Source organism: Colobus angolensis, unplaced genomic scaffold, assembly GCF_000951035.1.
Source record: "Colobus angolensis palliatus isolate OR3802 unplaced genomic scaffold, Cang.pa_1.0 Scaffold59, whole genome shotgun sequence".
Taxonomy (NCBI): domain Eukaryota; kingdom Metazoa; phylum Chordata; class Mammalia; order Primates; family Cercopithecidae; genus Colobus; species Colobus angolensis.
Genome location: NW_012119487.1, coordinates 7,712,475 through 7,735,227, shown reverse-complemented (window position 1 = coordinate 7,735,227; position 22,753 = coordinate 7,712,475). Strand labels below are relative to the sequence as shown.

Here is a 22,753-nt window from a genome sequence, read left to right as displayed (position 1 = left end):
TGTGAGAGCGTGTGTGTGTACCATGCTTCCCACCCTTGTAGGATGTCCCATACTGGACACCTTCTGAGATATGTCTACACCCAAAAGAACAGGAGGGACAAGTAGATTTATAGGGATAGGTTTGGGAACATTTGGGCTATTTGCTGTACCCCAAGACCACCCAGGCTTGAGTGTGGTACCTGCAGCAGTGAGAGATGAACATCACAGCAGCTAGTGTCTTGGTTACATAGAAGAAACAATTTTTCTCCTCTTTAGATTCCCAGATCCAACTCTAGAATTTCTACTTTTCTCAATTGACAAATGACACCTCAATTGGAACGTTACTTTCTCTAAGAGACTTTCCCTGACCAATGCCTCAGTCACTCTCTCTGACGATACTCTATTTTATCTTCTTCATTATCAGCACTTGAAATTGTTTATTTGTTTATATTGTTATTTTTCTGGATACCATAGTAATAAAGAATGTGGACTCAGTGTCTACACTTGATTATAATGCCAGCTCTCCTAGTTACTAGCTGTGTGGCCTTAGGCAAGTTACTTAACCTCTCTGGACTTTCAACTCATCATCTATAAAATAATAAACCTACTTACCTTACAGGATCAAATGAGTTTATTTGTGTAAAACTTTAGTACGGTGTCTGCCTGACACTTAAGTACTATTAAAGTGTTAGCTGTTATCGGCAATGTCCATAATAACCATGATTATCATGACTATAGTCATATCTTCTGTCTAGAATGGACGCAACTTAAGGGCAGATCTTTTATCTGTGCTGCTCTTTGCTGAATCCTCAATGCCTAGGAATATGACCCAGCACTACACACTCTTAATAATATACTCCATAAATATTTTCAGAGAAGTATGTCTTAGAGTCTCGATCCCAGCCCTGCTGCTTGGTGCAGGAGATGGCCATATCAACAAGTCAGAATGGTGTGGTGAGTACAGAGCAAAAACAGAATTTGAACAAGATGTGTAGGAGTCTAGAGGGGGAGGCAATTAATTCTGTCCCAGAGTCTCAGAGAAGACTTCACAGTGGGATACTATTTACAGAGTCTTGAAACTCAGTAACCCTTCAAGAAGCAGAGAATAGGACAGGGAAAGATTCTGCATGAAAACAACTCAAGACCTCTAAGGCTCCAGAGTGCTGAGGGAGTTGCCTGGTGTTTGAAGTGGCTGCTGTGAGAAGCAGGGTGTAGGAAAGATGCACAGAGAGGTTATTGGACCAGCTCATGAAGGAGCGCCTGTTTGTTATGCTAAGCAACTTGTTATTCTGACAGTAGTGGGGAGTCGCTGGAGAATTACAGTAAGAGGAAAAGCATGGTCAAATTTACCATTTTGAAAGATCATCCTGGCTGCAGGGAAGAGACTGGACTGGCTAGCCTTCAAGGGAAGAGATAAGGAGATCAAGTCCTGGGAAGATGCTGGAGAGAAGGATGAGAGCCTGGCATCAGAGTGGCAGGAGGGGTGAGGAGGAGAGGATGGCTTTGAGAAATCATTATGCGGTCGACCCTGTCAAGCCTGGAGGATTCATTGCATGTAGGGGCAGTGTGAGAGAAAGCAGAGCCCAGGACAATTTACATTTCTTCATTATCCCTCTGGAAGTCAGGTGGATTTTGGTACCTTTAACCAAAGCCGGAATTTGGGGAAAGGAATAGTTTGGGATGTGAACTGGTGCATACTGAGTTTAGCTTTGGATTTTAATCTTGGTAATGTCAAAGTGAAGGCCTTTAGTAAGAAAGAGTATTAACATTTGTTGAGTATCTACAATGTGCCTGAAACTATGTTTGGCACCTTACCTATTTTATCTCACTTAACATTTAGAATAACCCATTGAGAGATCTAGGGTTATTATTTTTTACTTTTATAGATGATAAAACTGAAAATAAAAGAGGTAATAATCCCTCTTTTATGTAGTTAACATGTACGAACAGTAAGTAGAGTAGTTTGATTAAGCAAGATTGAATGAAGTAAATAAAGAAGAATTAGAAAATACAGTAACAGAGGTAATTTGGGGCAGGTTATGAAAAACCTTGAATGAGAATCAAGTGAGAGAAAGCTTGTGAAAACCTTTTGTGAACTATAGAATAATAAGCAAATATGAGTTCAAGTTGTGGCCAAACTTATTGCAGTGAATGACAATAATGACAATGAATGAGTTATAATATTCAAATCTGTAATTTTAAAAAATTCAATTATTGTGTATTCTTCCCATTCTTCTTCTTGGTCCACAAATTTTGTTCTTGTTGTTGTTTTGTTTTGTTTAGAAAGAGTCTCGCTCTGTTGCCCAGGCTGGAGTGCAGTGGTGCAATCTCAGCTCACTGCAACCTCCACCTCCTGAGTCCAAGTGATTCTCCTGCCTCAGTCTCCCAAGCAGCTGGAATTACAGACTTGCAGAACCACACCCAGCTAATTATTTCACAAAATAATCTTTAATACATGGCCATGCCTTTCTTTCTCCCCACCACACTGTCAACATATCTGATATGAAAACAAAAAGCTCTCACAAGGAATGATCATAACGTGGTAGAGATGAGAAGAAAGGAGGGAATTTGAAAGACAAACATACCCAGCTGATCCCACTATTGTGTCCTCACACTTTGGAGTAAGACCCTAAAGATTAGTTACTTGGTTATTTCTACTGTCATTCAAAAACTCGAAAATATTAAGATAAAATTACCAAGCCACCCACCGGTTCATTCTTTGTATGTGAGCTGAGAGCTGCAGTGCTTCCCAGAGGCTTTGGGTGGGCTTAATTACAGTTAACAATGTCCCTCTTCAAATAAATATAGGTTGGTCTATGCTATTTGTGCCCTTCTTGACTTGAAATTTTAGAAATACATGCCTTAAGGCTGGCTCTGGGCTGCTCCTGACCCCTCCCTCCATGTTCTTTCTCTTTTTATGTCTCTAACCCCTCCTATTTCATGCCTCTGTGCCTTTTCCCCATTAACCTGTCACTACTTTGCAAGGCCTTTGCTAACACTATCCAAAAATAATAATAATAATAATAATCCCAGCCACTTACATAATTTTAACTTTTCTAGTAGCCACATTAAAAAGTACAAAAGAAATGAAATGGGTGAAACTAATGTTAATATATTTGATTTAACTCAATATATTCAGAATATTATCTTTTTAACATGTAATGAAGATTAAAAATATTGATGAGATATTTTACATTGCTTTTCTTTTCAAACCAAGTATTCAAAACCCAATGCCTATTTTATATTTACAGCATACATTTCAAGTGCTCAAGACCCACATGATGCCAATATGCTATCATATTGGCAAGTGCCTAGAGCTTAGTCCTGTAAGGTATCAAATTTTCTTCTCCCTTTGCCCAATCCAGAATTCCAGAAATGTTTGCATTTCATGTGAGCCTCAGTAAGAGGAATAATGGGACTGGCTGACAATGATTCCATGCTGTGTTAATGCTACTCAACTTTACTTCTCTCTCCATGACAGAGTGACAATTTAAAGAGGGGCTGACCTGCATCCTAATTGGTCAGACGAGATTGGTTTACCGTAGCCCCCAGTTTGAAGCATAATTCAGCTGTCTGTCTCTTCCTTTCTAGATAGAAGAGACTTTAATTCGCAACTCTTAACCACATGCCCTTGGGCCCAGATCTCTACTCAGCCCCCAAATATAGCAGTGGATGCTTCTGAATAGTAAAGAGAAAAGGCGTCATGCTCACAGTCCAGCTGCACAGTCATTTAACACAGGAAACAAGGGTGACAGCAAGGTTCAGGGAAGGATTTTCAAGGGAAAGTAATGTCCTTTGAGACCTGTTCCCTGAATAAACTCCTAGGGCTAAGCAACCAAACAGACTGGGTTCTTGGGAGTTTTACTTTTGACCTGGGAGCAATTATGGAGTGACTTTAGGTAATCCTTTCCACTTTCATGCTCAGTGGGAACTTCTTCTGTATTGGAATGGGGGCCATCCAAGCCACCAGTGACCTGCAGCATGAAAAACGTCCCAAACCTTGTGAAGACCAATGACTAGCGTGATTGTGTTACCAGTCCTCTCGCAGGCCCTGTGCTTTGCCTTGACCTTTCCCCTGGGAGAGATGCCCACTGTGGGAGCAAATGTGTGTGGCTGGCTGGTCACAGCTCTCTCCTGGTGGGCCCTTCCTTGGCATTGCCCAGCCTGGCAGGCTGCCTCTCCCCTCTCCTGCCCAGCTGAGCAAGCACAGTACCCTTCAGGCAACACTGCATCCCGCTCCTCCCTGCTTTTCCGTGGTCTCCTCCTTAGTGACTGCTACAACGTATGTTTTATTAAAAGGGAGAGAGAAGGGGAGACACGAGGTTATGTGCATGGGCATGCTCAAGAATCTTAAGATTGAAAATCTCCTCTCAGTGCTAAATGCCTAAGGGGTTTGGCATTTTGCCAGCTCTAAGAAAACCCCAGGAGGAACATTTGGGTGGAGAAATAGGAAATGGAGGAAAATCAAGGCTCTGTCTTAGGAGATTCTGATTCTAAAATATGAGAATTGTGTGTGTGTGTGTGTGTTCTCTTAAAATTTGCTTGCTTGTCCCCAATATCCTCATTCAGATTTTTTGATATGATATTGATAAGCTCTCTGAGGTTGAGCAATACTTTTCCCACAATATATAGATTAGACTTGAGGATGGGTGGAAGGCCAGGCAATTTTCAATGTCTAATTAGATGCCCAGCATTCCAGAGCTCCCTGCCTAGGTTCTAGGGCAACTTCCTGTAGACCAGTATATGTTTAAAATAATTTAACCATCATGCCTGTAATCCCAGCACTTTGGGAGGCCAAGGTGGGCAGATCATGAGGTCAGGAGATCAAGACCATCCTGGCTAACACGGTGAAACCCCATCTCTACTAAAAATACAAAAAATCAGCCGGGCGTGGTGGCTGGCGCCTGTAGTCCCAGCTACTCGGGAAGCTGAGGCAGGAGAATGGCGTGAACCTGAGAGGCGGAGCTTGCAGTGAGCCGAGATCGCGCGACTGTACTCCAGCCTGGGTGACAGAACGAGACTCCATCTCAGTAATAATAATAATAATAATAATAATAATAATAATAATTTAACCAGGTGTATGGCATTTCCAGAATGCAAGAAAAGAGGTGGCCCAAGGAATCAAGCAAGCCTCGAAGTTTCCAACCTTCCGAACAGTGCTGCAGTTATTATTTCTGTCAGCTAGTACCCTTTTCCTCATTCTTTCTATCCAAACAAATCCCACCCCATCCTTCATGGCTCAACTCAAATTCTCCTTCCTTTGAATACTGATAGTTCTCACTATCTATACATATCAATCGCAGATGAACTAGGTCGGCCTTGTGAATTCTCTGGTACTGAATTGCTGTTTAGAACCTACATTGGCCAGGCGCGGTGGCTCAAGCCTGTAATCCCAGCACTTTGGGAGGCTGAGACGGGCGGATCATGAGGTCAAGAGATCGAGACCATCCTGGCTAACCCGGTGAAACCCCGTCTCTACTAAAAAATACAAAAAACCAGCCGGGCGAGGTGGCGGGCGCCTGTAGTCCCAGCTACTCGGGAGGCTGAGGCAGGAGAATGGCCTAAACCTGGGAGGCGGAGTGTGCAGTGAGCCGAGATCGGGCCACTGCACTCCAGCCTGGGCGACAGAGCGAGACTCTGTCTCTCAAAAAAAAAAAAAAAAGAACCTACATTGTCATTTTCCTTTTGTCAGATGTGAGCCTAGTTTCCTAACTAGACTGCAAGATCACTGAAGGCAAGGGCAAAGGCCTATAAGACTTTTATTCTTCACAGCTGTTGAGTTAGTCCCAGAAGAGAAACCCTGTGTCATTGTAACATCTCCATCCTTATAAAGTACAGAACAACTAAATCAGATTATAATTACTAAAATCAAACTATTCCTTAGAAGAAGCCCATGGAGTCTGGGGTTGGTTCAAGAGCAATGAGACCCGGATCCCATTCCATAGTGTCCCTTAAGTGCTGCGTGACCCTGCATAAAGCAGTTCCTCTTTTTGAGGTTCTCTGCCCTCCCTTTTCCAAGAAGGGGGTTGAAATCATTTTAGCTTTACTTCTTAGGGTAATCAAAGATAAATGAGACAATAAGCTGTGTGAGGATTAATTAAATGAGCTCTGCAAAGTGCTCTCAGCCCTTTGGAAGAGGATGCCATCATAAAATGTACACAAGGTCTTATTATTTAAGAGAAAGAGTCGAATCGCCAAAAATACACTGCGCAGCGGGGAAAACAAAACACTAACCAGGAAACCTCAACTAAGCATCCCAGTCAGCAGAAAGTGCCCACGCAGATGTCTCAAGTCCCTCCAGATTACCTCTTGTTTGTGAGTTGGGGAGGGATTTCAGAGCAGTGCCTCAAAGGAGTGTATCATTTTTCTGCGATACTCCCCAGTGGCTAGCCTGTGTCTTGGGAAAGGGGATCAGGAGAAGGTGATGACGCAGGGTTGTTCTTTGCCCTTTGGCCTTGCTCAGTAAACAACGTGTCAGGAGGCCAGCAAGGAGCACCTAGAAGATAATTTTGAGGGCCAAAAAGAGAAGATGCTCCCCATTTTTGAGACCAGCCCCATGCTGACAGAGCAGGAACCTTCCTCCTTCCCCAGCCCTTTTCTCCTCACCTCCTTTCTTGTGCCCACACTGCAGCACACATCACTCCATTCTAGGAGACAAAGCCAGCTCCATTTTTGGTGAAGAGGGGAAGTAAGAGTCAAGAATGCTTTGTCTTCTCCATGGCTGCAGCCCAGCTGTCAAACACTTTGGAGCCAGCTGACCTCCAGAAGGGGAGACTATGGTGTGACATTTGCTTCCTTTCTCTCAAACATTTCACAATACACATGCTCTGTGCCTTTTCAAATCATATCCTTCTCAAAAAAGCAAGGCATGCATCTTTTCCTAGAGTAGGCAACAGCTCTGATATTGATAAGACAGGATCATGGTGGCAGCATTTCTTGGTCATGCCCTCAGTGCTGCAAAACAACTTATTCTGGGTGAAGGAGGACTCCAGGGGGTCATGCCTTAAACAAATAACATACACACAACTGTGTGAGTCAGGAGGGAAAGCACACAAACTCCAGCATCACTTTGCTGTTGTCTGATGTCATCAGACTGCCCCCCAGGGGATTTGGTAAAATACTTTGGTTGCTTGGTTAATACTGGCATTGCATGTATTTTAGCTAGCATGGTCAGAGAGAGTCACTTCAACATGCACATGTCTGGAGAAGGACAGAGGCAGAAATACTTGACTTACACTATACCTTTTATCCCTCTGATTGGTCTATGCTGACATAACACTGTCCCTGCTGAATAAGGCCCAGATTACCCAACTATAAGCTTGGACTTTTATAATTGTTATCCTTCTAACAAAACATTTGTTTCTGCTCCTAGCACCCTGCTCCCAGGGCTGCAAAGAGCACACACACAGTTCTTTACAGAGGGGTCTGTTCAATCACGTTACAGTGCATTAGCTTGAATATTAGTTAATATTTGGCTTAGGTCTATATACCCTGGATAAATATGTACCATGCAGAGGGACTGCTTGGTGAGGAGAAAAGTCCTCTGGGCTGGAAAAACAGCTCACAAGTTCATGTTCCTACTAGGCAGGAACACTCCAGGCATCCGTGGTTTGGGCAGGGTGCTGCACATGCTTGGTTCTTCTGTGGGCAGCCTGCTTCCTGCATACAGCTGTGAGCACAAGCACACATACACACACACACCACAGGCAGCATTCGACAGTGTACCCAGATGATCACAGAAACTGAGAGAGAGATCTACTAGATGATACCAGCACATCCCACCTTTCAGCACATTAATGTTCCCTAGTGTCTCCAGTGCTCTGCCAGGCTCAACTTAATCAATGGGGCTTCTGCCACCACTCTGGGGAGACTGTTTGCAGCCTGCAGGGTTCACTGTTTGGAATTTTATTTTCCTGACTTCATGCGCATGGGAAACACGCCATAGGGCTCTATGAGCACGATAATATAGATATCGTGTATTATAACCTCCGCTCTTTGGGGTCCTTCCCAAACATAATGAACCTCTCAGCGTCAGCTGGGCAGGCAAAAGTCTTCGTCATCTTCTGCAATTATGCAGCCCTATTGCATTTTCTGAAGCTAATAGGAGTTGCACTAACTTTGAGGACTTAAACCAGGCAAAAGCAATATAGGTCAGGCAGGTGCCCAAACCCTGTGACAGCCATGCAACACCAGGAGGCAATACCAGAGCGATCTCTCGCTCAACCCCAAAGTCCATTGCTCAGCTCCACAAGACAGCAACTAAGAGAGGTGTCATCATTCCCTCTGCCTGCAACTGCCAGGCACTAGGGCAAGAGGGTTATATGAGAGCAAAACGGTCCCTTTGCCAATGGACACACCAAAAAGGACGATGAAAAAGGGGAGAAAAATCACCGAAACCCTGCACTGTTACCTTGAATCCTTGCAAGAGCCCTCCTTGCTGTATCAGCTGCTCCCCAAACCTTCAACGACTGGGAGGAGACTCCTAAAAGATTCCAGGTTTCTGTGCAACATCTCCAGTGGCAGCTTTCCAAAGTTTTTACTTCATGATTTCTTGTGGCTCTTTCTCATGTGGGGAAACTCGAATGCCTCCCCCTCAGCGTGTGAGAGGGAGCGGATGTCTCTTTTCAAATTCTCTTGCTCCCCGCTTTACTGTCGGTGCCGCCGCCGCTGCCACCACCGCCAACGTTAGACCACTTGCCTGCTGCCTTCCCGCTGAGCAGCCAGTATCCCGGTCTCCCAGAGCATCTTTGAAGTGGGGCTTGGGCACTGGACCAGGGCGCACGCGGGGTGGGAGAGATAAGGAAAGTGCAAGACCCAACTGGGGGAGTCCCCCTGTCCCTCCGCCGAGGAGAAACCCAAGATTTTGCCTTCTTTCCAACTCTAAAGAGACTCACCCACCAGCTCTCTCACCCGAAATCACAGACTTGCACATGGGCAGAGACAGGTCTTCCGGCTTCACCGCTCCCTTGGCTGCCTGCAGACCTGCCCCTGACCTCGGACTCGGAGCGCACGGCAGGTGCACATCCCTGGGCAAGTCCTAACGAGATCCTCCGAGCTCAGCGTAGGCGCTGCCAGCGCAGCGGCGAGCAGCTTGCGAGGCAGGGGGATTGCATCTCAGAGCTGCAGCCAGGCGCGTCCCCGCTCCGACTCCACGCTCTGTACCTAAGCAGTGTCACCTGCAGACTCAGACATCAGATGAGTGTCTTAAGATAACAATGCTGCCCTGCCTGCCTCTCTCTTTCTTTCTTATGCACGTAGGTTGGCAGCCAATGGGACACAGCGCCACACTCCCCACAGGTGCCCATTGGCTGGGCGGCTTGGCAGGGGGCGGGCTCTGAGCCTCACCGCTGTCTCCTTTGGTGAGCTGGCAGGCTGGGGTACCAGCTCTGTTAACCCTCCCAGCGTTGCAGTGGGGACTTTTTGGTGTGGATAAGGAAGCCTTGGGTACATTCACAGGTAGGGTGTTCGACACTCTAAGAAGGCTGGGGAACAAGAAGTAGCTGAGGAGCTGATTACATTTTCTTCTAATCTTCCTTAGTTACAATAATCATTCGTCCCAGCCCATTTTGTTTGCTTGCTTAACTAGAACTCCCAGAGATTGGGACCCATCTGAGCCATTTCCCATCTAATTTGAGGTTTTATTTGGTTGTTTTGTGCATTTTTTAGCCTCTTGGATTACTTAATTAGAAATGAGCCCCCAAGTGAGAAATAGTACACACAGACACACAGACACACACACAGACACACACACACACCCCAGAGATCCAAGGGGAGAGAGAGGTAAAAGAGAGCAAGAACCCAGTAAGATGGCTAGAGAGTGAAAGAGATTTAGAGGCCAGGACAGCTAAATCAGGAAACATTCTGTCCCCACAGCAGGACTGTAAGGACAAAGGCAAAGAGGAGAACTTCAGGTTTCTGGGGAGAGATTAAGTTTTAAAAATGTCCTTCCAAAAAAGGGAATTGTTTTGCCTGTGGTGTTTTCCCTCTGTGTCTTCTTTCACTTCTGTGTGTGTCAGGAAGAGGGACTGTGCATCTCCGTTTAGTTTTTAAAGGAAGACTAGAGAAATAAGAACAGGACCAGCCTTGTTTCTGTGAAGCAGGTGCTGTTACTGGGCCTATGAATTGAGAGAGAGGGAGGGAGGAAAAAAGGGAGGGAGATGGAGGGAAAAGGGAGGAAATGAGAAGGGGAGAAAATATTAACTTTACATTGAAGTGTGAAGTATATATTTTTGATGTCCTCATGAGGGTACAAAACTGAAATATGTCCCACTAACTAGTGTACTAAACTAGATTTTGGCAAGAGCATGGGAAAGAGAGTAATAGTTGAAGAAAAATCCAATTCAAGGGAAGAGCTGGGGACTGGAGCTGTGGAAGGAACTTGGGAGATCCATGCTATGTCGTGTGGTGGGGGAAGTATGAAGAAGATAAATATATAGTCAGAAAGGGAGAGGAGTCTTTCAATTTAGTTTCCTTAAATGGAAAGCAACATCAGAGATTATTTTGTAAAGAACTAGAAAAAAAAGTATGCAGAGATTTAATGAATGTTTAAGAAGTACACATGGAGATTAGCTAAATTGCATCAAGTAGCTGTAAGTTCTGAATGAATAAAGAAAATTTAGAAATTTTCTTTATTCATCCCCTCAGACTCACACGTCTGTCACTTTCACCTATGTTTTCTTCTCTGTATCTTATACAACTTTGAACTTCCTTCTGCATACTGTGAGTATCTGCTTGCCTAAGCTACAAAACATGCCAGAGAATGGTGGTCCCACAGGGTCCTAAGCTCTCTGTATAGAATAAAGTTTCCAAGTGAGCCACTGAAAGCCTAAATATATTGCTGCCCAACTGCTGAGTTATTTACTTTTGTGATGTCTAGAGACAGAGACCCACTGAACTTGTCCCAAGTGATAACACACTGAAATGTTAAAATAGCACAAGGGAGTGGGTAAATGGAGAGAGGGGTTGAACAAAGGATTGCTAATTTCAATGGAAAGAAAGTTAAAATTTCCAAAATCTGTAAAAGGGAGAGGAAAGAGGTGAAGGCAGATAAGAAGACAACTTGAAAAAGAAAACTTGCTTGTGCTTTCTTCTCCTGTAAAGTCTGAAGCCATGTAAAAAAATTTAAAGAGGCAGAATATGCATTAAGAATGGCCACAGGTGTATAGTTTGATGAATCTTTGCCTATATATGCATCAGTGTAACCATTACTCACTTATTTCCAGCATCCCAGGAAGCATGTTCCTGAACTTTCTTAGTCAAAACCCTCCAGTCCCCAGAGATAACTATATTCTGACTTCTATAACCAAAGATTAACGTTACTTGCTCTTGAACTTTGTAAATATAGGATCTTGGAGTATACACTCTTGTGTCTTGATTCTTTCACTCATCATTATGTCTCTGAGATTTATTCATGTAGTTGCATGTTTTATTGCTGTGCCCCGTTCTATTACATGACTACATGGCATTTATTCATTCTGCTCCTGATGGATATTTGGGATGTTTCTGGTTTTTTTGTTTGTTTGTTTGCTTGTTTGCTATTTAAGTATACTCGTTATAAATGTTTTTGTGCTTGTCTTTTGGTGGATGTATGTAATCATTCCTCTGGGAAAACACCAAAGAATATAAATTACTTAATTTGCTTTGACTACTACGCTGGAGAAAATCTCCTGAAGATGACTCTGAAGCCTATTATCTTGCCAAAATAACTGAATAAGGTGATAGTGGCAAAGACTATCGCTACTGAGTACCAACTAAATGCCTAAAATGTGTCACATTCTTTACATACATAATCTCATTTCCTCCTCACAACCACCCCCAAAACTATGTATTATTCCTGTTTTGCAGATAAGAATATTGAATTTAAGACCCTGTATTAGGAAATAGCTGTTGCTTTCCTGAGTGTATGTATATGTGTAGATATGTAGATGTTGGGGGAGATGTAAATAAATGCCCAGGGAATGGAGCTAGAGGAAGGGAAGTGATGGAAGTTCTCACTGCGTAGGTGCAGCAGGAGATTGGCTTGGAGAGATGGGACAATCTGAAGAATAAAGAGTGTTGCATTTCAGGTGGACAGAATGTTATGGGAGGAGTGAAAATAGGAAATAGACTTTCATTTGATTGAGAGATTGTGTGTGTGTGTGTGTGCGCGCGCGTGCGCGCGCGCGTGCGTGTGGTGGGAGGATAGAGATATTGTGCAGTGAGCAATCTATCCTGGTAGTTGTGTACAGAATATGTTGCTAGGAGGGAAAGGAATCAAAATCTATTTTAATAGTCGAGGAAAGAGGCCATTGGCACTTAAATACAGGAAGGTGTACCTCAGGAGAAAGGTGAAGACTGGAGATAATGGAGCTTGCTTTTTATAGTGTTTTAAAGAACAGAAATTTTCTGAGAATGAATAAATGCCATGTAGTCGTGTAATGCACTAGTACACGGCAGTAAAACATTGAACCACATGGATAAATCTCACAGACATAATGATGAGTGAAAATACTAAGACACAAAAGAGCATATACTCTAAGATTCTATATTTATAAAATTCAAGAGCAAGTAACATTACTCTTCGGTGATGGAAGTCAGAAACATTTTCTGTGACCTACAGGGGTGAGTGGAGATGATTGGCCCCATTTGTTGATGGGGAACTAAAGACAAGAATGGTCCAAGGTTATCTCCAAATAGGAATATTATGAAGTTAAGTCTTGAATCCAATTCTATTATTTCACTATATCATTATGCCTCTACACAAAGGTGATGATCGAGATGCATAACATTTTCCCCCATCTCATTTAAATGTGAAATATCAGGCACTAGAGATGGCCTGGTTTCTATGTACTTCAACCTTTATCCACATCTCTAGGTATTTAATTCCCTAAGAAAAGGCCATGTGACATTATTTCCATTTTTACAGGAATCAAGTACCCTGGAATAATATATTCCCTTTAAAAAAAAATTCTACAGTTTCTTTTGTTTGGTTCTTATTTACAGAGGAGAGAGAGAGATCTAGAAAGACTTGAGATACCAACTACCGACTATTCCCAACTCAATGTACATTTTAAGAAGACTAGATATTGACTTATTAGAAAATCAACCCTAAGTGATTCACTTGGGCTTTCTAACATGACTCAAGACTCTTCAGAGAATTAGAAAGAAAGATTTCAAAGTGACGATAGATTATATGCTACTCGAAAGCAGTAGGAGTATTCTTCTGGCTGTGCTAAGCCTAATGCTTATGATATGATAGGTAACAAACATTTGTTGAATTAATTACTGTGGTCCATAAAGCCTAGTGATTTATCCATGGGTGCACCCTAGTGTACCATAACTATATAGTGGAAAGATCAGTGGGCAAAGAAATGTTGTTTGTGGTCTTAGCTCCACAGAAGATAGATCACTATTTCATGGGTCTCAATTTCCTTATCTGTTAAATGAGAGACTGGACGAACACATGATCAGGTACTTACAGGCCATTTCTCACATTCTAGTATCAAGGGTGTTTTCCTGGCATCCACTATAATTATCCAATGGCAAATAACCTTGCATAAATAAGTTTAATAATAGTTTTTTTATGCTAGGGAGAACAGAATGAAAGCGATATCATGGGATTTTTGTCTGACTCAGTATCTCTTAGGAGAGCAATGACGATGAGGATGAGTTTTCAAAAGGTCGTTAGCTGGGACATATTTTTTACAGTAGTTTACGGTAGTTTGCAATGCTGCATGGTAAGATGCCTTGGGATTAATTCCCAAGTAAGTTAGGTATAAAAACTTAACTAATAAATTATCTTTGTTCTTCTTTCCTTTGCATATGTGGTAAATGATCTTTCACTACTTTAACATTACCTTAAATATGGCTTATTTTCTCTATTCAATTAGTTAAACCTTGTAAAACATATGGCAAAAGCATTTTTGTCCTTTAAAGAACATATTTTCACATATGCCAACAAATTGACACCAGGTAGAATAAAAATGTAATTGTTTCTTAAGCAGGGGTCCTCTTTTAGAACAGTAGTGAATTATATTTCTAGAGTGAGAACTACAAATAACACAGTCTTCATAGCACCTCGTATTGAAGTTAGCGTTGACCCAATAACATTGGAGGGACACGCTTTGGAAATAAGTTATTGGTTATCATGTGAGAGAAAGTTCAGTTAAATGTCAGATTTCAGAATACACAACGTCACTTTTCTACCACTGTTTATTGCATATTGTCATCATTTTTAAAAGGCAACATTGTTGAGTACTACTGGGAACAGATCTCATACGGGTTTTGGTGGTGGTGGTGGTGGTCTTATTCTTCAGAATACTTACACAGGGTGCTGAATATCTGCCCTGTCGTACCCTTGACTGGACTGGGATTGACTTAGCTCATATCCAAGGATATTCTTTTATTACTTTTCCATCTGTTAAGAATGCTTAGGAACTTTGGTTTTTCTCACAATTTCCTTCCAGCCTTGTCCTATTTACTAGATTCTCTAAAATTAAAAGTTCAAGATTTATTTGAGCTAACTCTACTTTTTTTCCTATCAACTATAGTATTCCCCAAATCATCTTTTTATTGGTTACTGCAGATAACATTTGTGATAGAAACGAAAGGAAGCAGGGAGAAGTTGCAAGTAAAAGTTTTAATCTCCTGCTTAACTGTGCACCTTGCTCTGTCGTGCATATCTATCCATCCATCTAAACCAGTATAACAAATATTTTCTTTAAATATTTTGCAAAGGTAGTGCTAAGTAAAAATATGCACATGTGCATTCCCAGCTCCCGTTCATCTTATGTACAAATCCAACTAGTGGGGCGGGGAGAGGGCGGAAAGCAAGCCTCGGACAAGCTATAATACATCCACAAAACCATTGGGGGAATTTTCATCTACCCCCACCGCCCCGCTTTGCAGAAGCGCCCGTTAAGGTGTGTGCCTGTGTGTGCCTTTCTCAAGCCTTCTGGATGATGATGCGAGAGGGAAGATTTTACATTGCAAAGACCAATGTATTAAAAATGCCGTGCAGGTAGTTCATAGTCAAGAGCCTTGCTCGTGTTGGAGGATGCCACGGAGGAGAGAGGCAGGAGCACCGGCAGCCAGCTGGGGGCTGACCTGATTCCCTAGAATTCTCAGCTCCCTTCCTCTTTCCTCTCGACGTCCTTCCTTCCCTTTTTCTCCTCTCTCCCCTCCCCCGCTTTCTCTTCTCCAGATAAGCAGCTCGGGGAAACAAAGAATCCGGGGCTCTCCAGATATCAGAGCTTAAACCCATCACTCTGCAAGCGGCATCTCATTCCGGGGTCCAGGGCTCTCCCGGCTCTCCATCCCCTCCCTAACCTCCCCCGCCTCCCGCGCTCGCTCCCTCGCTCCCTCCCCGCTCGCTTCCTCCCCCACCATCGCAGCGCTAGGAGGAAGGCGGCCGGGGCTCAAGATGGCTTTAGCCGGGCTCTGCGCCCTGCTCGCCTGCTGCTGGGGGCCGGCAGCTGTGCTGGCCACGGCCGCCGGCGACGTGGATCCATCCAAGGAGCTGGAGTGCAAGCTCAAAAGCATCACGGTGTCGGCGCTGCCCTTCCTGCGCGAGAACGACCTGAGCATCATGCACAGCCCCTCGGCCTCGGAGCCCAAGCTCCTCTTCTCGGTGCGCAACGACTTCCCGGGAGAAATGGTCGTAGTGGACGACCTGGAGAACACGGAGCTGCCCTACTTCGTGCTGGGTGAGTCCCGGGGGAGGTCGAGGCGGCCGGAGGCACTGGACCGGCACCCCCACCCCCACTCCAGCTCGCTCTACACACCCACTCGCCGACGACCTCCCCTCCCCCACTCCTACCTCCCGGATCCGCCCCACTCCCACTCCCGGACCATTCTCCACACCCACTTGCATACTGGCGCCTCTGCACCTGACTTCTCCCCAAATCCGACCTGGATGCTGAGCCTCCTCTCAGCTGCCCTGCCCCAAAGAAACAGGTTGCAGGAGTCTCTCTGAAACCTCTCCCAGCCTTGACCTCCCAGCTTTGATTCAGAAGCACATCCACACAGCACTTTTTGTTTGCTACCAGCTCAACTCCCATAATCCCTTTTTCCCACTCCCTAGCCACATGCTCAGCTCTTTGCTTCACACACCCTGGGCACCCACACCACTCACAGCACTTCCTGGGGGCTTTAGAAACAGGTATCCTGTCATCACCTTGCCAGCTATGTGCAGGCCAGATTCTAGTCTTCATTCATGGAGAGCCCTTTATCTATCACCAGGCTACTGACACCCTCCCTGCCAAACACTCAAGTTTCTTATCCCCCAACGGTTCATTCTGGGAAGTCCTCCAGAATTAGATGCTTAGATGTCACAACCCCCTAATTCAACTACATCCATACATCCATGTCACATCACAGTTGGTTAAAGGTATGATACAACTGTAGTCTGTTAATATTGGTCTCTTCTTTGTTCCCAGGGCCACCTTAGATAGACATAGGAATTCCTGCACACAGAATGACCTTTCTAGGCAAGGGGCGATTCCTTCCTTTGTTTGTTTACATCTCTTTTTTTGGTACCCCCACTGTAATTTTCTTAGGTCACCTTCAGGTACTGGAACTCCTGTCACTTCAGGTACCGGAACCCATACATTACTTCAAATCATCCCTGTTTTCCACTACTAAGCTGCAAAGATATTGTGGTCCTGCTTTAGTATCTTGCAAAGCACCACAAGTTCATGTCACTTAGCCAAATTCTCCTCACTTCCCCAGGTACAGATGGAGCTCTCACCCTGCTGTGCATGCCTACCATGCAATCCATTTCTTTAGTGATGTTGCCAATTATTCTTATTTTGCCCAGGAGAAATTCAAAGAAAACCACACTTCAGTCTCTAGATCCAAGAAGAGAAAAAAAGAAAATATCCAGGAGGCTGTTCCATCTACTTAATACCCTACCAACTAGAGTTCCATTTGCAGGAACATGGTTTCCTGATGGCCACATGTAGGCTGGAGCCACGTGTGGAATTCTAACACATCCCTCTTGCTCTTCCTTCACAGGAGATGTCTTCACAATGAAAACATTAGGAAGTGAGTGAATAAACCCCTACTCCCCAACTCCTATGGAAAAGCAATTTCAAAAATTGCCTGGCCCTTTGAAAAGTTGCTTTACAGTTCCTGGAGTGCAGCTCAGTTGAACCCATTAAATCCAACCTACACTCTTGACAGGATTATTTGTTTTTGCATTCAAAAATACCAATAACATAACAAAAACTGGGGATTAGCTGGAAATGGGACAATTGTGGATATGCTGCTCATCAAAATGTACAATTACTGGGTTATTTAGAGGATGGAAAGTTCACGTTGAAGTCATGCTGATGTGCAAAGTACAGTCTGTTCATCATAGCATATAAAAGTGAGTAGAGGGAATTATGTGCTTCTAAGGAGGCTGTTTTGCACTCTGCTTGTAGTGTTTACTGTGCATGAAGAGGTACATGCATGGTGCTTAAAAAAAGGGAGGGCTAGCAGGTATTCAACATTTCATTTCTTTTTTACAGAATCCCAAATCCAGGGCCTAATGCTGTGATGTGCCTACTAGGAACCAATGTGTACAGTGAAAGCCCAGATGTTGTAAGATTGGGTTTTCTGCACCTCTGTGCAAAGCTGCCCACTGCAGTGTCCTGTTGGGGTTGCTATGGCAACCTGCTGCAACTTGGCATTTACACACGGGCACACAGACACACTCTCTCACTTCAGGGCCAGATGCACTATTTAAATACCTCGATTGTCTCCCACCCTCCCAGTCAGTGGGGTATGCTCAGAACCAGAGATGGGCTGATACCTATTCTTTCTGGTTCATTATGCTCAAAGGAAGAAGGAATGAATTTCAGTTTGGGTGGGTGGTTAAACAGATCTGGGCAGAAAGGAAGAGGAGTCCAAATTTATGGAGGATAGACTCAAAGGTAGTTTTGAATTTAACTTTTGTGGTCTTGATCATGCAGCTCTTGGCCAATGGTGAGGGCTGTAGTGAAGTTGGTTTTGGGATTTCCCTACTCCTATCTTTGGAACCTTGTTTACTTAATCCATCTCCTGGAAGAATCTGAATCAGTCAATTCTGGAAATTTATTGAGCTGTACTTGCTCAGCATTCAGAGGCATTACTAGGAAACAGAAGTTAAAAAAATCTCTTGCTCTCAAGTAGTCTCTAGTCACTGGAAACACAAAGATATCTGTAAGAGCTGTACCTACCTAATTGTGTGGTATGGCTGTTAAGGGGCATAGGGATGCTGTGGAAGGATCCGCTTGCATGACAAGAGCAGATTCCATGGTAATCATGGACCGGAAGCTTTGACTAAAATCAGACCTGTCACTTCTTTGAGTGAAAGAAAAAGACAAACAATAAGAAAAACAAGCTTAGGCTTCCTTTTGCCTCTAGGATCAAGTCCTGTAACTTCACTGAGGCTAACTAGGGTCTTCTCATTCTGATTGCAGCCAGCTTCTCCAGCCCTTTATTCCTCCAAGCCTGCCATGGCCTTCTGGACTCTTTCAAGACTGCACATGTAGCTCCTCTGCCTAGAAGGCCCTTTGCCTTTTCTCTATTAGGTGGTATCCATTCTTCCTTCTAAACCATGCACATGTCATCTCTCTATGAAGTCTGTATCCCACTTCTGTGCTCTTTGCATGGATTAAAACAGAAAAACACCCACAAATGTGCAAAATTAAAGGTAGATTAGGTTTGGCTTGGACTAGGAAAGGTGAAGACATTTAAGGTCATGGAGAAAAGATGAGCAAAGGCATTTGGTGGTGGGAGTGAATATGGAAATGGCGTGCATATGGCATAGTGTGGGGATCAGCCTGCCTGGACAGAGCCTTGTGGCATGACAGTACTGGGGACTGGGCCTGGCTCTGTAGAGTGGCACATGGCTTTCCACTTCAAAACTAGGCAGGGAGGGCTGACTTGACATAGAAAGCATTAAAGTCTGGCTCCCAGAGGCTATCTCAGCCATCAGCCTTGGCAGTTTTGCTTGTGGTGTAATTCTGAGTAGAGAAGAGGAGTCAATATCTCCTTTTCTTTCAGATAGGTTTTGAAAACTGTGATTCAAGAGCCCAATATGACTTTTAGGTATGATTTGTTTGACTACACATGGTTTTTAAAATGCTTTGAATATGAATGTTTTTAGTTAGGTCTAGATTGCTATACTTCTCACAGATACTGGTGGTTCTGTGCCTAATATTCTTCTTCATAGTAACTTATCTAGTTAACTCTAAGCCATTTAATCTAAACCTAAACCCCTGCTTTCAGATGTGTGGCGAAAGCCTCAAAAGTGTTGCGAAATAACTGTCATTTCCAATTTAAAATATTTAGGCACGTAAGCCTTAGCATCCTCTCAGGAGATTTAAGAGATTTGCCAAATTAGTCAACTAATATTTCATATCTGAACTAAAATTTCATATTTCAGCCTTCAAAATAGTAGACATTCCTGCTTTGGAGCATATTTGATTTGGAGATAAGGAGTTAACCTGAAGTGTGACTTCCAGGTTTTCTGTGCTGTGAATAGAATATATTTTTATATCAGCCTCATTACTATTTGAAGGAGAAGCCCTTCTATTTCACCCAACTATTGAGCTTTTGCATGTGTACAGCTTAGTGAAGAAAGGTGTTTCTCTTGTGCCTTGGCATTTTGCTTTAGCTGTCATGGCTTTTGATTGAAGAAGGTATTCCTGAAGATAAATCAATCAGCCTGCAGAGAGGTAGTAAGTTCCCACATGCAAGGTGCTGTTTAAAGTGTCTGGAGCAGGCAAGTGTGGCGGTTAAAAGAACAGGCTTTGAAGACAGATTTGCTGTCAACTTCTGGCTTTCTACTTATTCCAGCAGTGGAGAATATAGAAGAACGGGGGAGCTAAATAACTTACTCAGGTCACTTCGTGAACAGCTGATGGATCCATCATTCGAACTCAGGTCAATATGATGTTTAAGCCTTTCTCTGAGCTACTATTTTACATGCCTTAAAAGTTTTCAAAATCATTTCTTCTTCATGGTTGAATAAAAGGAGCCCTGAAAATAGTTAAAATAGGGAAAGCACACTCACCTGGTTTGTACAGAGGAGTCTTTTATGGTCTTTATATAAATACATCTTGAATATCCTTGCCTGTTGAGTGATTTCTCACACCAGCTTTAATAACTTCATCAAAAAATAGTTAGATAAGTACATATACTTTGCTAAGAAGAGTTTGGAAATTCTTATTTATTTATAGTTTTCAGGTTCAGGTAGCCATGTTTCCATGTCTCTATGGTGACATGTATGGGACTCACAATCATGATAAACTAGGTAGGTAGGCTACATTGGGGATGAAGGTAATATGTTCAGTGCTCTTCTGAGGAGGGCCCTACAGAAATGCAAACTGAGAGTCCCAGAGAGAAGGCTCCCTTGTTAAATGGAGCTATCCAGAAGGTAATATGGTTTTAGCTACTTGTCCAAAGCCAATGATCTTTGTATTGGGTGGTCTTGTGCTTAGAACTTATTTTGAGAGCTCAGCGGAACTGTTTAAATAGCAGTTACTGAGCTTTTCAGTTGGCTTCAAAGGTAATATTGGACATAATGTTACTTATGGGTGAGCTTTGGCCTGATAGGAAACAGTTAAAATACCCAGGTATCCCCAATTCTTTTCACACATCTTTCCATCTTCCCATTTGAGGGGAAACTTTGAAGTATGTTTCTTTTCTTTTTTTTTTTTTTTTCTCTCCACTACAGTGAGCTGCCTAAGTTAACAGTAAATGCATTTGTATAGATTGGCAGCCCTATCCAAGACATAGTAGATGAATGGTAGCAATCCTAAAGTAGGTTCTTTAGCACTTATATAACTCATGCTAGCAGAATGTGCTAATTTATAGTATTGAGAGGGTTATTATTTACTGTTTCTCTACAGGAATTTAGATGTTTACAACAAAGGAATTTTGAATGTGAATGATGAATTTTACAACATTTTAAATGCTTTTTTAGATGTGTTGATATGACTCAAATTCAAGTAATTAGAGTTTTTGAAGAAAAAATTTTAATTTCTTTTTTTTGAGATGGAGCCTCGCTTTGTCACCCAGGCTGGAGTGCAGTGGTGCAATCTTGGCTCACTGCAACCTCCACCTCCCAGGTTCAAGGAATTCTCCTGCCTCAGCCTCCTGAGTAGCTGAGACTACAGTCACTGCCACCTTGCCCAGCTATTTTTTTTTTGTATTTTCATTAAAGGCAGGGTTTCACCATGTTGGCCAGGCTGGTCTCGAACTTCTGACCTCAAATGATCCACCCACCTCGGCCTCCCAAAATGCTGGGATTACAGGCATGAGCCACCACACCCAGCCAATTTTAGTTTCTTTATTCATCTGAGGAAACAAGATTGAGGTCTTGTCTTATAGACACACTATATATACACATATATATCATATACACACACACGTACTTTTTTCTTTCTTTTTTTAAAAATGTAATTAAACTTAAAAGACTAGTAGTTTCTCGCATTAGGGTCAGTTTATGAGAACAAAACTTGGCAACTTTTCAGCAGGGACATGCGAAGTCCTCATTTCTTCACTTTTAAACCAGTTCATGCTTATGCACACAGATGGCAAAAAGAGCTCTGTTATGAGCAAGTTAATCTCCCAGGGCAAGTTAAGGTCTATGGAAATTTCAAATGTACTACAAATTGACACCTATCATCATTTTATTGTTTTTAAAAAGTAATTAATTACTTTTTAAAAAAATTGTTTCAATTGCTTTTGTTACATGGTCATCTATCACTATTTTATTCCTACTAAAAATATGAAATAGTTGATATTTTGTTTTTAATCATGTACACTTTAAAATTTTAATAAAAACCCCAAAGTATTGGTATAGATCTCTAGATTTCCAAGGAACAAACAATCAAATTGTTGACGGTAATCTAAACTGACATGACAACTTTTGTGAAATGATTTGGTATTATATAGTACAGGTGAAAATGTGTATGCCTGAAGATTTTGCAGTTCCACTTCTAGCTTTTCATTACACAGGAATTTTTACATGTATACATGAGAATATTTGTTGGGAATAGCAAAACCTGGAAGCAACCATTATCAGGAGACTAGAAATGTACAAGGTGGCACCTTCATCAGTGATATATTATCTAACCAGGAGAATAAATGAGTTGTAGCTACATATATCAATGTGGGTAAATCTCACAAATGTAATATAAGGTGAAAATAAGAGAATAGCTGAAAAAAATATAGTACAATTTTATTTATATAAATTCAAAATAACATATTGTTTAAGAATACATACAAATGCAAAATTTTTATGAAAAGCAAGAAAACAAAAACAAAATAAAAGACGAGTGTTACCTCTTGTGGAAAGGGTAGATTGTATGAAGGGAGAGAGTGAAAAAGAGGGCCTCAAAGCTTCCAGCAGTACCTGATATTTGTTTTCCTTTTTAAAAAAAAAAAAAATGCAAATTAATTTTTAAAGAACAGTTTTAGGCCAGGTGTGGTGGCTCACACCTGTAATCCCAGCACTTTAGGAAGCCAGGTGGGTGAATGGCTTGAGTTCAGGAGTTTGAGACCGGCCTGGGCAACATGGCAAAACCCCATCTCTACGAAAAAATACAAGAGTTAGCTGGATGTGGTGGCGTGTGCCTGTAGTCTCAGCTACTTGGGAGGCTGAGGTGGGAAGATGGCTTGAGCCCAGGAGGTGGAGTTGCAGTGAGCGGAGATCATACCAGTACACTCTGGCCAGGGTAACAGAGTAAGACCTTATAAAACAAAACAAAACAAACAACAGCAAAAAGAACAGTTTTAGATTTATGGAAAAATTGGGAAGACA

The 22,753-nt window shown here is 42.7% G+C and overlaps 2 protein-coding genes across 4 annotated transcripts in view; one reads left to right on the top strand and one right to left on the bottom strand.

The window, feature by feature from the left end:
- Window positions 1–9,244, bottom strand: part of BRINP2 (bone morphogenetic protein/retinoic acid inducible neural-specific 2) — a 110,584-nt gene extending 101,340 nt beyond the window's left edge. For both annotated transcript variants that reach the window (XM_011962383.1, XM_011962382.1), the window contains exon 1: window positions 8,390–9,244. The gene's annotated coding sequence lies outside the window, so the exon portion shown is untranslated. The remainder of the gene's footprint in view (window positions 1–8,389) is intronic.
- Window positions 9,245–14,862: 5,618 nt separating this feature from the next.
- ASTN1 (astrotactin 1) overlaps window positions 14,863–22,753 on the top strand; it is a 310,755-nt gene continuing 302,864 nt past the window's right edge. For both annotated transcript variants that reach the window (XM_011962380.1, XM_011962379.1), the window contains exon 1: window positions 14,863–15,662. In XM_011962380.1, coding sequence (XP_011817770.1) covers window positions 15,380–15,662 — 283 coding nt within the window. In that variant the 5' untranslated portion in view covers window positions 14,863–15,379. The remainder of the gene's footprint in view (window positions 15,663–22,753) is intronic.